The 14263-nt window shown below is 38.3% G+C and overlaps 2 protein-coding genes across 2 annotated transcripts in view; both read right to left on the bottom strand.

Annotated features, from left to right (window-relative positions):
• Positions 1-1240: 1240 nt before the first annotated feature.
• LOC118240459 (low choriolytic enzyme-like) lies at positions 1241-3752 on the bottom strand. The gene is made up of 8 exons (XM_081706279.1): positions 3666-3752; positions 3304-3364; positions 2940-3086; positions 2601-2718; positions 2114-2292; positions 1956-2037; positions 1695-1819; positions 1241-1542 (listed from the first exon to the last, which is right to left on the bottom strand). Coding segments are annotated over exons 1-8 (801 nt in total). The 3' UTR covers positions 1241-1540.
• Positions 3753-8341: 4589 nt separating this feature from the next.
• LOC113576700 (low choriolytic enzyme-like) overlaps positions 8342-14263 on the bottom strand; it is a 7192-nt gene continuing 1270 nt past the window's right edge. Inside the window, exons 2-10 of the mRNA XM_035521093.2 lie at positions 13141-13221; positions 13006-13009; positions 12802-12867; positions 12038-12193; positions 10695-10812; positions 10096-10274; positions 9831-9912; positions 9519-9643; positions 8342-9257 (exon numbers count right to left, since the gene is read on the bottom strand). Coding sequence (XP_035376986.1) covers positions 9256-9257; positions 9519-9643; positions 9831-9912; positions 10096-10274; positions 10695-10812; positions 12038-12193; positions 12802-12867; positions 13006-13009; positions 13141-13212 — 804 coding nt within the window. The 5' untranslated portion in view covers positions 13213-13221 and the 3' untranslated portion in view covers positions 8342-9255. The remainder of the gene's footprint in view (positions 9258-9518; positions 9644-9830; positions 9913-10095; positions 10275-10694; positions 10813-12037; positions 12194-12801; positions 12868-13005; positions 13010-13140; positions 13222-14263) is intronic.

Here is a 14263-nt window from a genome sequence, read left to right as displayed (position 1 = left end):
TGGGATAGTGGGGAGTGAAGTTTTATGCCTCCTTTGAGGTAGGTTTTCCATATACATGCCATTATAGTTATAACACTCCAACTAGTGATTGGTACTGATTTTAAACAAGGTATTAACATATTTTAGCAGACTTACATGCATAAATATGACATTAATATACAAGCCTAAGCTTGTATATTGTATATACAAACACAGCTTTATTTGAGCAAAAATATTGAGAAAATCTCAAAGTGACCAAGCAATAATGCACAAATATTTAGCAAAATGTGAAATTTGTGACCTCAGAGCTCTGCTAATACTACTGTAAGTCACTGTACCAAGCCAACTGGTTTGACTGTACTAAACCATCCAGTTTGAAATGACTCACATTCTCATTTTACCCTGAATAACAAAGAATGACCTCAGGTGTGTGCCCAGTTGCTACAGATGAGATTTCATTCATTTTTTACTGATGCAATAGAACAACTTTTCACATGCACTCAATGCATACTGTATTCTTAAAAATAGTAACTGTTGAAGAAAAAAAATGACTAATTGCAGCAAATGACAGTGATCTGACTTTGGGGCATTTACTGGATGTTGCAGGCTAGGAAGAATTATTTAAGGTTTACCAGTGATTGCACTATACTGACTGCTTAAGTGAAGGATATGAGAAGGAACAGAATACGTTACTACTCAGTGGTGCTACCACAAAAAGTCGTTTTTTTGGCTATAGTTCTTGATATAATTAATATTATTGATTGAAATATTTCTTTCTCTAATAATAATATCACATTAGATATTTTTAAATATATATAAATATATTTAATTAAAAGTCAAAGACACTATGCAATGATTGTGCGATGGTTTACGTTTCTAAATATTATAGCCAAGTATACATGTATTCAAATGTACATTCTTGTAACAGTCTGACATGGGTTGTTTTATGGACATTTGCACGCAGTGTTTAGTTTGCACACACCTCTGTAATATCCATAGGTGGCTGCTTTGATAAAAGATGCTTTAAATGATCAAAAACTGGCAGTCATTTGGTTTGTGATAACACTGAATCGTCATGATAAGATTAACAAGAAAAAAGCTTCTGATCATTTAAATTTCTGATCATTGACAGCTTGATCATTTCAAGCTACTGATGAATGAATGCATTTGAAGGATGGAGGAGTAAATATAGACAAAATCCCATTAATCAGAGAACAGAGAAGCAAACTGACTGTGAACAATGTTGCTTAAAATAATTTAATAGCAAAAATTATTGTGTTTTTAAGCATTTCCTTATTTAGCTATAGTAAAAATATGGGTTTATAATGTAGAATTTTATACATTTTGTAAAATGAATTTCAAATAGAAAGGTTAGCTATATTTTGCATCCCTTATACATTTAAATTCATTTCAACACAGTTCTAACCCTCCATACAATTGATTTTGTTAGAGAGCTGGGAACTTTGGTTACGGATTTTGTTGTTAAAGCACTATGTCGAGCACTATGATCAAAGACAAGTCGCTACAGCATCCTCCAGGAAGACCAGCCTTCTATGGTAGTTTCTGCAAAAACAAAGAGGTTTGGTCTGAAACAATCATTTTCACCTTACTTCATTTATTTTGTTTTGCTACTTGCAGATCTTGACCTGAAATGTAGCACAAATTATAATACTGCTGAAATGAATAAATAGTGTAATTTGTTGTCAGATGCTCACAGCACTTGTAGAGTCTATTGAGTCTGGTGATGTCATTTTGACTCATCTGCGTTGCCTGGCCAAAGGCTACATTGCTGTTGGGGATGGGGACCATGGTAGGCAGACCATTCTTAGAGAATGCAGTTCTGAAATGACAAACATAGTCTATCATCTTTTCTGTTTAAATTCCACAGATGTTTTCACACTATAAATGAAGTTGAAAATAGATATTCTACTATATAAGAAATATGAAGTAGTGGTGTTGTGTGTTGTGTGACAGACTTGTGGTACTGCATGACCGAGTTGTAGTCATAGGGAGTTTCCTGGTTGAGGGTAGCAATCTTGTTGAAATTGTGCTTCATGTCTGATGTGAAAAAAAAATTATGTATATATATCACTTTTGAAATCTTGAAGCTTAGACAGTTGTAATTGAAATTTACTATCAATAATGTTCTCCCAGACAACAAGGATGTGGTTGTCACGGTCACTGCGGGTCTGTTCATGGTTGAAGCCCAGAGCATGGAGAAGCTCGTGCTGGACGGTGTGGTGGTAGATACAGCCATTACGGTCCAGAGACACTGTCTGAGCATAACCACGGCGACCAACGAATGAGTAGCATCTGCCAGGTAAACAAGGAGTAAAACTTAACAAAGAAGCTCTCTGGATCTAATTGGAATTTGCTGATCTGTATTTTGAGTCTGAACCTTACATATTCAGATTGAAGTACTAAATTCTGATATACCAGTTATAATAGAGATGGAACAACTAGGCCCCCAGGGATAATGATTTTGAGCCTAAACCTTATTCTTGATTCAGATGTCTGGATGATGGATGATGGTTGATGGATGGATGCATGATTCAGATTGAGATGTATGTATGTAAAGAAATGTTTTTCATGCTAACAGTGAGTGTAACTATAGTGCATACCCATTGCAAGACTCAATGCTGATATAATCCCTCTCATTGGAGCGGCGCCTGAAATGGATGCAGGCAACAGAGGAGAAGGAGACCAGACCACGCTGAATGACCTGCAGCTCACGGGAGGCTGAACGTGCAGAGATCAGATGTCAGTACATATTTTGTATCCAGTCGCAGTCACTTTACTTTAAACTGAGGGCCACAGTGACACAACACAGTACATTCAAAATGTTCAGTAATATTTTTCAGCACTTATTGAACTCACTGCTCAGTGGTTGGTGAGGATTTAGGGCACATAGATTATTTACATTGTATATGAGTGTTAGAGGTACAATATCACCGGCGTACAGAAGTGGTTGGCGATGACGTAGGGCACGTGGACTTTGCCGTCACTGGACTTGGGCCACATGCAGCCTTGGGAGGTGCAGGGATCGGCGTTCCTCTTGGGATCAACAGCAATGTCATCAATGAGCTCAGGCTCATCAAAGTTACAAACTAATTCAGAACAGAATTGGTAAATATCTAATATTAGCTAATAATAACTGTTGTTTCGTACTTACAGTCCTAGTGATATAAGTGATATTATTAGATCTAAAAAGACTATTAATGCTATTAATACCATGGTAGTCAATCATTCTATTTGTAAAATGCAATGTCCAATGTTAGTGTTGTGTGCTATTGAAACTATGAAGAGTTGTCTGTGTGCACATACTGATGTCTTTGTTAGCTCTCTCCAACAACTCTCCCACAGACAGCTCAGGAATATCCAGCAACTATCAGATTAAACACATCAGCACATCATTCTCCTCTGTGTTCACTGCAGATCTCTATCTTCCTTTAATATTTGAGTGTCATACATTTAGTTAGATATTGGAATGAAATGTTTAATTTTCATCCTTGATGACCTACCAGGCTAGTTGAGATGTCAAATGGCACATAAAAAATAGAGACAACACATTAGTTCACTACATGCTAAAAGGAGTAATAAAAGTTACAGAGTAACATGTTGGTAAATATTAATCTCCTCTCGTTTCCGGAATACTGACTAAACTTTGTGTGTGCGTGTGTTTTTGCATCTGTCTCTCTCACCTCCTCCTTGGCTCTGACAGAGCCTACTAACAACAGGGCCAACAGACCCACAGTCACCTTGAACACAAACATCACAGCCAGTGGTGACCTGTGGGGGGACCAAGCATCCAGCAGCACCATTAGTGTGCATAATGTATCAACCAAAAAGATTCTGTACAACATTTAGACATGTCATAAATAGATTAGACACATTAGGAAGGCAGGCACTCTTACCGCAGACCTCCAAGAAGAAATGAGACATACAGTGTCAGGGAGATAGAGGGGTTTATATATATATATATATATTTTTTTTTTTTTCTGAGTACATAACATAATAACAGGAGTTGCTGACTCCAGCAAAAGCTTATCTTTACATATGAATGTAAAAGAAAAGTTCCTTGGGAATATGTTAACATATAGGAAAGTTTATCAAGTTTAAATATGCATAGCCTTGATGTACAGAAAGCAGGTGTCGTTTTCCCTAATGGTTCCACACAAGCAAAGACATCTCTTAGCAATGGTCCTCTCTTTTGGATAAGCTCCTTATTAACTAACCCATCACTTTTTTGTTATAACATTTAATTATATATATATATATATATATATATATATATATATATATATATATATATATATATATATATATATATATATATATATATATATAATGGTAATAGATTTATATGTCTTTATATAAGCATACCTAGGTCAAACAAAGTCATTTTAAATAAAACTGATTAAAATTATATATACTGTATCAAAGACATGGCTGTCAAGAGTGAGATAAATGCCCATTCAGATAATAAGTGTGGTACTGCAGCTTCCAACTGCTATAAAAGTGCTAAATGTACATTTATTAACAGCCACTAAATCAACTGGGACAAAAGGATCAATTGTCATCATCCATTCCTGCCCATGCATTACTGTAGGAGTTGTCTGCTGTTTTATTTGCAAGAGATAATTAGCTTTATAATGGAGAAATCAAGAGTAGGCTTGCTGATCGGTTTGCTGAACACCTTCAGACTATCAGACTAAAGGATTTGACATTTCCCTTTTAATAGTAATAGTCATTGCATTAATGACATGTATGTTTGCATTGCCAGTTATTGCTATGGCAGCAATGAAATTAGGAAACTCAAAGAAAAAGAACTGGAACTTTAGAACCTCATGGAATGAACAATATGATTAAACATCTACTTTCTCACATATTAACTGGTTCCTCCTCTTACAAATTCAGAAGCACTTTGCTTGCACAGCTGATAAAGGACCTCAGTTTGAAACATCCTATTTTGTGTTTTCCTGGAAAACTTGTGCACTTCAATACAATTTTGAAAATCTCTACATCTCTTACTACAGTGCACTGCAGTTACATTTCTGGAATCTTCTTTATATATGTATAAATTCCCCAGTAGTCCTCCTCCAGGAGGTCTCGTTTTCTTTCAAAGCTCAGGTCCTCTACCAGAGGCCTGGGAGCCTGAAGGCCCGACATAGTCTCATGGTACTCATTAAGCACTTTATTACTTGGGGCCGTCTTCCTGCTGTACTCCTGTATCTTGGTGGTTTCATCCTGGATAGTGGCTCTGATGCTCACTAGTCCTTGGCTCCGCTCATTCCCCTTAATGCACAGTCTCAGAGTGCTGGATTTGGGATGGAACCCTCCATGCATTGTGAGGGGTTTCCTTGTGTTGATGTCAGTGGCTTCTATCTTCTCCTTTGGTCAGCCTAATATGTCAGCGGGGTATCTGATGACTGGCAGAGTGTAGGTGTTGATAGCCTGGATCTTTATCTTCCCAATCAGCTGACTTCTCAGGAGTGGCCTCACTCTTTGTAGGTAATTGGCTGTAGCTGCTTTCCTTCTGGCCTCTTCATGGTTCCCATTTGCCTGTGGGATTCCCATGTTGGCCTCCCATATGCTTTTCCAGTATTGTTCAATCTCCAGCATTGGTGGGTGTGTTTTCATGCTGTTACCCTGGCACAGAGAGCAAACGTTGGATGTCTTATTGATCTCCTGGCTTCTACTTCTCTTGTGTACCATTTCAGGCAGGCTGCCAGAGCTGTTAATCTTTGCTTGGCAGTCTCCAGAGCCTCAGGTTTGAACAGCTTGTACTTATACTTCTCAGGTACTTTCATCATGCCTTTCTGCATTTCTGATAGCTGGCTAACTTCTCTCTGTGTTGCCCATATCTTGGCCTTTACCCTCCTTATCCACGGAGGATTCTGCTTTTTGATGATGTTCATCTTGTAGCCAAGCATCTCAAGTATTACTGTTGCCATGACATATATCAGCTGGTTGGTCTCAGTGATGGTCACAGTAATGGTCATCCGTACTGCTGCAGTCACATCATCCAGCAGCCTTTCAGGTACTTTACTTGGTTGTCTACTACTATTGGTGTCCATCTTCAGTCTCAGGTCTGCAGCTCTGTTGTAGAGCTTGGTGCAAGGGTTCATATATATATATATATATATAGTGTGGGCCGGAGTGTGGGCCACACCCAACCAAACACATACACACATAGCCTATCACCCACACATCATTAATTAGCACACACACCTGCACCTCATTACACCCTCCCTACTTAAGCCCACAGGATCATCCAGTCAGCACTTTGCATTGAAATTGTCTACAATATGGCTCTCATTTCTAAGAAGTTAGTGGAGATTCTTTGACAGTGAAGTCTTGGGGTCATCTCAGAACTCTACTGCAATTTGTAATATCCATACATCTATTCTTATTCTATAGTATTTGCATCAGTGGTTAAACGTTAAGGTGAGAAGAGCAGTGAGAAGAGCACTATGTGTCTTTACATTGATCAGCCATAACATTAACAATCACCTGCTCAATATTGTGTAGGTCTACCTCACCACCAAAACAGCTCTGATGCATCAAGGCATAGACTCCACATGACTCCTGTCCTGTGGTGTCTGGCCCAAAGATGTTAGCAGCAGATCCTTTAAGTCCTGTATGTAGTGAGGTGGGGCCTCCATAGAAGGTCTTGTTTTTTCTAGCATATCCCACAGATGCTCAATCAGATTGAGGTCTGGGGAATTTGGAGGCCAAGTCAACACATTTAACTCTGTCATATTCCTCAGATCATTCCTGAACAATTTTTGCTGTGTGGCAAGGAACATTATCCTTCTGAAAGAGGCTTCTGCTATTAGGGAAAGCTGTTGTCATTAAGTGAAGTACTTGGTCTGCAACAACTTTTAGGTATATGGTACGTGTCAAAGTAACATCCACATGAATGCCAGGACCCAGGGTTTCCCAGAACATTGCTCAAAGCCTTCTCTTCCACAGGTGAGCGATGCACACGCACCTGGTTATCCGCACCTTCTTTCATTGCTCCATGGTTCTGATGCTCATGTGCCCAATGTAGGCATTTTTGGCTGTGGACCGGGCTAAGCACGGGCTCTCAGACTGGTCTGTAGCAATAAAGCCCCATCCGCAGTAAGATGTGATGCACTGTGTATTCTGCAATTTGTGCTACAGTAGCTGTTCTGTAGGACAGGACCAGACACGTTTGGCCCTTCCTAGCATCCTTATTGTCATGGTTACCCTGTCTCGTGCATCTGTCTTGCTTCCGTGTTTTGTTTATCTCCACCCATCTATTGTAGCACCTTTGTCCTGTTCATTCTTGTTAGTTCGTGTATTTAATCCCTGTCTTGTTGCCCGTGTATTTGCTGGTTATTGTTCTAAATCCTAGCCGCTGTGTGTTAATCTCAGCCGCTCTTCATGTTCCAAGCCTTGTGTTTTCTCTGCCGGTTTTGTTATTCGCTAGTGTTAGTTAAGTGTTCTTATCGTTCCTTACATTTTTGTTATAGCCTGCCTCCCCTTTTTCATCGTGTTTTGTTTTGGTTATGATGTATTCTCATACTCTACACACTGGCTCTGTGACCCTGGACTGGTCTACTGATTACGATTCTGGATTTGCCCATAATAAATCTCGCTCTTCTCAGCATATGCGTCCGCCTCCTAACCGCCTAATGTTACAAAGGCTAGCCTTCACTCCCCACATGCATCAGTGAGCCTTGGGCACTGATGAATCTAATGCTGATTCACTGGTTGTCTGTTAATATTTGATGATATACTCAAACTGCCTAAAAATGAGGAAAGCGGGACACCTTTAGCACTCAGCAGTCAGTACCTACTCTATGTAGCGAAAGGAGGAGGAGCTATAAGAGTCCACTGCAGTTTTCAAATTGGCACTTAGAGAATAGCACTGCACTACATAGTCATGAGTTGGGTGGATTTGTCTATTAATAAATGCATTTCTACATGAAACAGATGCTAATTATAACAGTTTCAAGTTTTTAATTTTGATTGACTGGTGTATTTCTATGGTGGCTATTCTGATGGGATTTACTTTTTTTTTCATACAGCAGGCTGATCATCTGTCAATTTAATGCTATTTAATATAAGGTGTTCCTACCTACAAAAGTCCATGTATTGAACACGGTGTAAGAGTATATGATTATGGTGCCTAGGTGTCCAACTTGAGAGAGCGTCAGATTCAGATATGGCTCTTTAGCTGAGTCCAATGAATTGTTTGACTAATCATTTTAGCCAGTCCCAATTCAGGCCCAGATGACAGACAACCAGGCCCAAGACAGCGAAGAACCACATACAACTCATTACATGTACATGTTAATGAAGCCCTTTGGAGTGTCAGACTTGAGTGTAATGCTTTATTAATACAAAAAAGTACAATAATCACAAAAGTAAGACACTTGGAATTTGTTAGGTATAGAGTAGTGCTGTTAAAGGCTTTAGATTGATCAAATGGTCATTTAGACTCTCAAAATAAAATAGGCCCTGTTGAGATAAAAATACATCATGTAAATCAGTGCATATCATTAGTAGTTGCAAAACATTTCTCCAGTACTATGTTCATATTTTAGAAAAGGTTTTCTGATTGCTCATTCTGTTCATGCAAAATGATAACAAGAAGATTACAATATATACATTTTATTAGGGCCATGTTTATTATTGCCATTACATGTCTGATTGGGAGCTGAACTCACAATCACCACAGTTATCAACCATTTTATTAAATATCTTCTCAAACAGAACAACTTTGATCTATTTCAGGATTCCTTTTTATTTATTTCATGGGCGTATTTTAAAACAGTAATTTATTCAGGCCTTAATACTTTCAGGGACCAAATGATATATGACCAAAGTAATGTCTAAGACTGAGTGTGCATGCAACATACATATGTTAACTTTTAAAGGCCCAGACTTATTATTTAGTATTGAACCTTAAGACATATTATTCAGTAATTACTGTACATTTCTTAATAAGTACCCTGAAATTAATATGAAAAATATAGTTACAAGAAGAAGAATTGATAGTCTGGATCCAGTGGTCAGTCCTTGGGGTGGAAGGGGTTAAATTGGGAGCGGTACAGCCTGCTGTCTATTCAGAACTCATGATTCAGTAAATATGCAGGCAAGATTGAATTCATTTGCTTAATTAATTTAATTTATATTGATTGTATTTATTTTCAAAATGAATGTATTTGTGTAAGGCATAGATATAAATTTTTTTTCTGTTAGTCTTCCCTGTTTGTGGTTTCTGGCTGGACTGTGAATAAAGTTCTCTGAGGAGTAAAAAACAAATTAATCTGAAAATCTGTTATAATAGAAATGGTAATCAATTAAATAATAATAAAAAAGATAACATCAAACTCTGATGGCATTTATTGTAGGTATATGCTAAATATCTGAATGTTATCCAGTGACTTTTTGCATTGTGAATGTGAAACACAGAATTAGTTTTAGTTACTGCACTGCAAGTTACTGCACCGTGGGCATGAATCTTTAACACTATAGAAGTAAGATGGAGCTAATATGGTACTCACAGCACTTGTAGAGTCTGTTGATTCTGGTGATGTCATTTTGACTCATCTGCGTTGCCTGGCCAAAGGCTACATTGCTGTTGGGGATGGGGACCATGGTAGGCAGACCATTCTTAGAGAATGCAGTTCTGAAATACATGAAATGAGCTCAGTCTCTGGAACCCAGCCATCCCAACCCCGAAACCCATAATCCTGGATTTCAGTGATGCCAAATTTCACTAAAAATCGATTACCAACATTAAGTCAAGATTTGGTATTGTAATATTGTAAGATGAATGGAATTGAATAATACAAGCAGTTTGATGGGTGTCTGACCTGTGGTACTGCATGACGGAATTGTAGTCATAGGGTGTTCCCTGATTCAAAGTGTTGATCTTGTCAAAAGCATACTTGTAGCCTGTCAAATGATGCAAAACAAACTGAAGCATTAAGTTGTGGCCTTACAGAATATTGCAAAATTCTTAATGGTCTAAATCATTTTACAGAATTAGGCTTGGATTAAAAAACTTAACGAAAGCAGGGCGATATATCACTTTTGAAATCTTGAAGCTTAGACAATGGTATTGAAATTTGGGCTTACTATCAATAATGTTCTCCCAGACAACACGGATGTGGTTGTCACGGTCACTGCGACACTGTTCATGGTTGAAGCCCAGAGCATGGAGAAGCTCATGCTGGACGGTGTGGTGGTAGATACAGCCGTTACGGTCTAGAGACACTGTCTGGGCATAACCACGGCGACCCACATAAGAGTAGCATCTGCCAGGTAAACAAGGAGTAAAACTTAACAAAGAAGCTCTCTGGATCTAGTTTGAATTTGCAAATTTTTCATGTTGAAGTACTGAGCTAAATTCTGATATACCAATTCTAATTAATCTGAAATATATGTTTGATGCTGCAGTGATTCTGTGGTCCCTTTGCTATAGAAACCAGAACCTAGTGTCCATTTCTTTTGGCATCCTTGGAGAAATTTGATGAATGATTATGCAGATTAAAGTTGATACAAATCATTCTAGAAATCGCAGGTTATAAATTTAAATCTTCTTCTAATTGATCATTTTGAAGCATATTCAAATCTGGTGCTGTTGAGATTTTAGTTTTGTGGTTTCTTATTATTCTGACTGCTGATCAGATTTCCTATTCTTAATACACATTTGTTTCTATTCCTGTGATACGTACCCACTGCGAGACTCAATGCTGAGGTAGTCCCTCTCATTAGAGTGGGGATTGAAACGGATGCAGGAGACAGAGGAGAAGGAGTCCAGACCACGCTGAATGACCTGCAGCTCACGGGAGGCTGATGGGAGGAAAGACAGATTAATTTTGGTCTAGACTAGAACTGCAGTAGAATTACTTTCTTCCAAGATGAAGCAGGAAAGAACCTCAACCTCAAATTATATCCACTGAAGTCACCTTATTCTGGTTCCAAAATGGTAGAAGATAAGAACTTAAAAATACACGTTACCCAGTTCTACAATTAGAGCAATTATCATCTATCATTACTAATGTGTTTATTAATCCAAAGGAGACATAGAAGGGGATATTCTGTTCCTCACAAAGTAAATGCAAACTAAGTTAAAACTGGGTTAGGTTTAACTTGCAGCTGTGAGTTTGAGGGCATGGGATGCATTTGCACAGGCACACAGTAATGGTTGGCGATGACGTAGGGCACGTAGACTATTTTACAGTGTATATGAGTGTTAGAGGTACAATATCACTGGCGTACAGAAGTGGTTGGCAATGACGTAGGGCACGTAGACTATTTACAGTGTATATGAGTGTTAGAGATACAGTATTATAGGTGTACAGTAGTGGGTGGTGATGACGTAGTGCACATAAAGTATTTACAGTGTATATGAGGATTTAGGGCACATAAAGTATTTACAGTGTATATGAGTGTTAGAGGTACAATATCACTGGCGTACAGAAGTGGTTGGCAATGACGTAGGGCACGTAGACTATTTACAGTGTATATGAGTGTTAGAGATACAGTATTATAGGTGTACAGTAGTGGGTGGTGATGACGTAGTGCACATAAAGTATTTACAGTGTATATGAGGATTTAGGGCACATAAAGCATTTACAGTGTATATTAGTGTTAGAGGTACAATATCACTGGCGTACAGAAGTGGTTGGCAATGACGTAGGGCACGTAGACTATTTACAGTGTATATGAGTGTTAGAGATACAGTATTATAGGTGTACAGTAGTGGGTGGTGATGACGTAGTGCACATAAAGTATTTACAGTGTATATGAGGATTTAGGGCACATAAAGCATTTACAGTGTATATGAGTGTTAGAGGTACAATATCACCGGCGTACAGAAGTGGTTGGCGATGACGTAGGGCACGTAGACTATTTACAGTGTATATGAGTGTTAGAGATACAGTATTATAGGTGTACAGTAGTGGGTGGTGATGACGTAGTGCACATAAAGTATTTACAGTGTATATGAGGATTTAGGGCACATAAAGCATTTACAGTGTATATGAGTGTTAGAGGTACAATATCACCGGCGTACAGAAGTGGTTGGCGATGACGTAGGGCACGTAGACTATGCCGTCACTGGATTTGGGCCACATGCAGCCTTGGGAGGTGCAGGGATCAGCGTTCCTCTCATCATTTTCATCATCAACTGCAATGTCTCCAATAACCTTTGGCTCATCTGCTTCACGCACTAATACGCAAAAGAGATTCTGCCCAGTCACTGTGCAATCAATATATAATATAATATAATATATTATAATATGAAGCACTTTGCTTGCACAGCGGATGAAGGACCTTCAGTTTCTCTGGAAATTGTGTACTTTACAACAATTTTGAAAATCTCTACAAACACACACACAAAACAAAAAAGAGTCAAGATACTACTATTATGAAAAAAGAAATAGAAGATATATAATTAGTCTAGACCTGCTTATTGGTCACAGAAAACAAACACACTGCAGTGTAGTTGCATCACAATGCCGAATTAAATTAAAATATAAAATCACATAAGCAGTTATAGTCCTGGATTGTAACACTCTTGGTTTGGCAATGTTCACTGAAAATGACTGAAGTTGTTCCTGTGGTAATAATCTATGTAACCCACCTTTGTAAATTCATAAGGACAAAATAAATTAAAAAACATCTTCTACCTTCATAGAATGCTCCGTTCATTATTTCGTTTATTTTTACCCATTGCATGGTAATGTTCTGCTCTTACTCTCTGTCTTACTAGGTTCGTGTTAGTGTTGCTGCATAGCTAGCCTACTAGCCAGTGTGTTGGGCAGCGTGTTGGCGTACCGACGTTTCTGTTAGCCTTCTCCAGCAGCTCACCAACAGACAGCTCAGTAGAAGTGTCCTCAGCCACTGTCACACAATACATCAGTGCACTCATTCAGCAGTCATTCATTTATCTCATTGGCATGTATGTATCTAACTTGCTCCTCCTTAGAATTCAATATGACGTTATATAGACATTTAAATTGGCCAAAAAAAGTGACTTACCAGGCTAGACATGATGTCATAATAGAGGTGGTAGGGCGGTGGGATGGAGTTGGGGGTGAAGCAAAATATATTTTATTAACATCCGTGTGTGTGTGTGTGTGTGTGTGTGTGTGTGTGTGTGTGTGTGTATATCACCTCCTCTTCAGCTCTGATGGAGTAAACCAACAGCAGGGCCACCAGACCCAGAGTCACTTTGTATGCAAACATAACAGCAACCTGTAGGGACAGCCATAGTAGTACAGTAGTGCCACCTTTCACTTTCTCAGTGAATCTTTCTTATGGTTACATCTCTTTTCATTTCCTTCTTAACATTACGCAGTGATAGGAGCTTGTTTGAAATTTGTGCTATTTCTTGATTTTTATTTCCCCTACATTATTTGAACAGGTTTCTTCAAATATTCACAACATGAGATGGTTCTGTAATCTATCATTTTCCTGAATTTTAGTTTGTGAAGTTGCTATGTACTCTCCATTTCTTTACACTACTGGGAATGAGCTAGTGGTTTGTGCCACTTTTAACCATCTTAATCAGACATCAGTGCTTTTCAGACATCAGACATCAGTCAGTTCCTCATGGTGGAAAAAGTGATTCTTTTTAGCTACTCATCAGTAACTATTTTGTACACAATTTGAACTTCTATTGTATTTTGTTCAAGTGTTTGATAAGCAGGAATAGCTCACTTTCATCCCCAGAAACGGAGAACACAGGACAATACCAAATACATTCCATAAAACCCTTTCTCATCATAATTTCTGACCTAACATTCCAGGGATTACTGGGAATATGTGCCAATACTTTAAAACCTCACTTGACCAAAAAAAAGAAGCCAAGCAAGCAGAATATGTTTAAAAGTGCATATCAAATAAAGAGGGCATTGAATCTAACAACACTGTGCCATGTGTAGTCTTACCTTAAAACTCCAGACAGGAATAACCTGAGCTGTGCTTGAGAAAGAAGGGATTTATATATCCCATGTTTGATAAGATTATTGACCAGTCATTTACAGACCAATCAGACATGCTGATTGCAAAAGAAACCATATCTTTAAGCACCACTCAAAAAATACGAAAATGCCCACGAGTCTTTGAGTGACATTTTATCATGTTTAAATATGTACAATATTAAAGGAAAGAAAACAGGTGCATTTCCCCCAGTGTGGTCGCTTCACACGATCTAACTATTATTACTTGCATATTTGGTAAACTTGGCCACAGAATGAATTTGTTCTGTTCACGATCTGACTGTTAAATGCTACCC

Source organism: Electrophorus electricus, chromosome 23 (assembly GCF_041902795.1).
Source record: "Electrophorus electricus isolate QZ-2024a chromosome 23, ASM4190279v1, whole genome shotgun sequence".
Classification (NCBI taxonomy): Eukaryota; Metazoa; Chordata; class Actinopteri; order Gymnotiformes; family Gymnotidae; genus Electrophorus; species Electrophorus electricus.
The sequence above is the reverse complement of the archived record's forward strand: the minus strand, read 5'-3'. Positions and strand labels throughout refer to the sequence as shown.

Bases quoted from the DNA above. Each gene is read 5' to 3' on its own strand.
- LOC118240459 (XM_081706279.1), bottom strand. From the start codon at position 3,752: ATGTTTGTGTTCAAGGTGACTGTGGGTCTGTTGGCCCTGTTGTTAGTA. The intron at 3,087-3,303 runs GTATGTGCACAC...GTTCTGAATTAG, and splicing joins GAGAGCTAACAAAGACATCA to TTTGTAACTTTGATGAGCCT. The intron at 1,820-1,955 runs GTCTGTCACACA...TTGTCATTTCAG, and splicing joins TCGGTCATGCAGTACCACAA to AACTGCATTCTCTAAGAATG.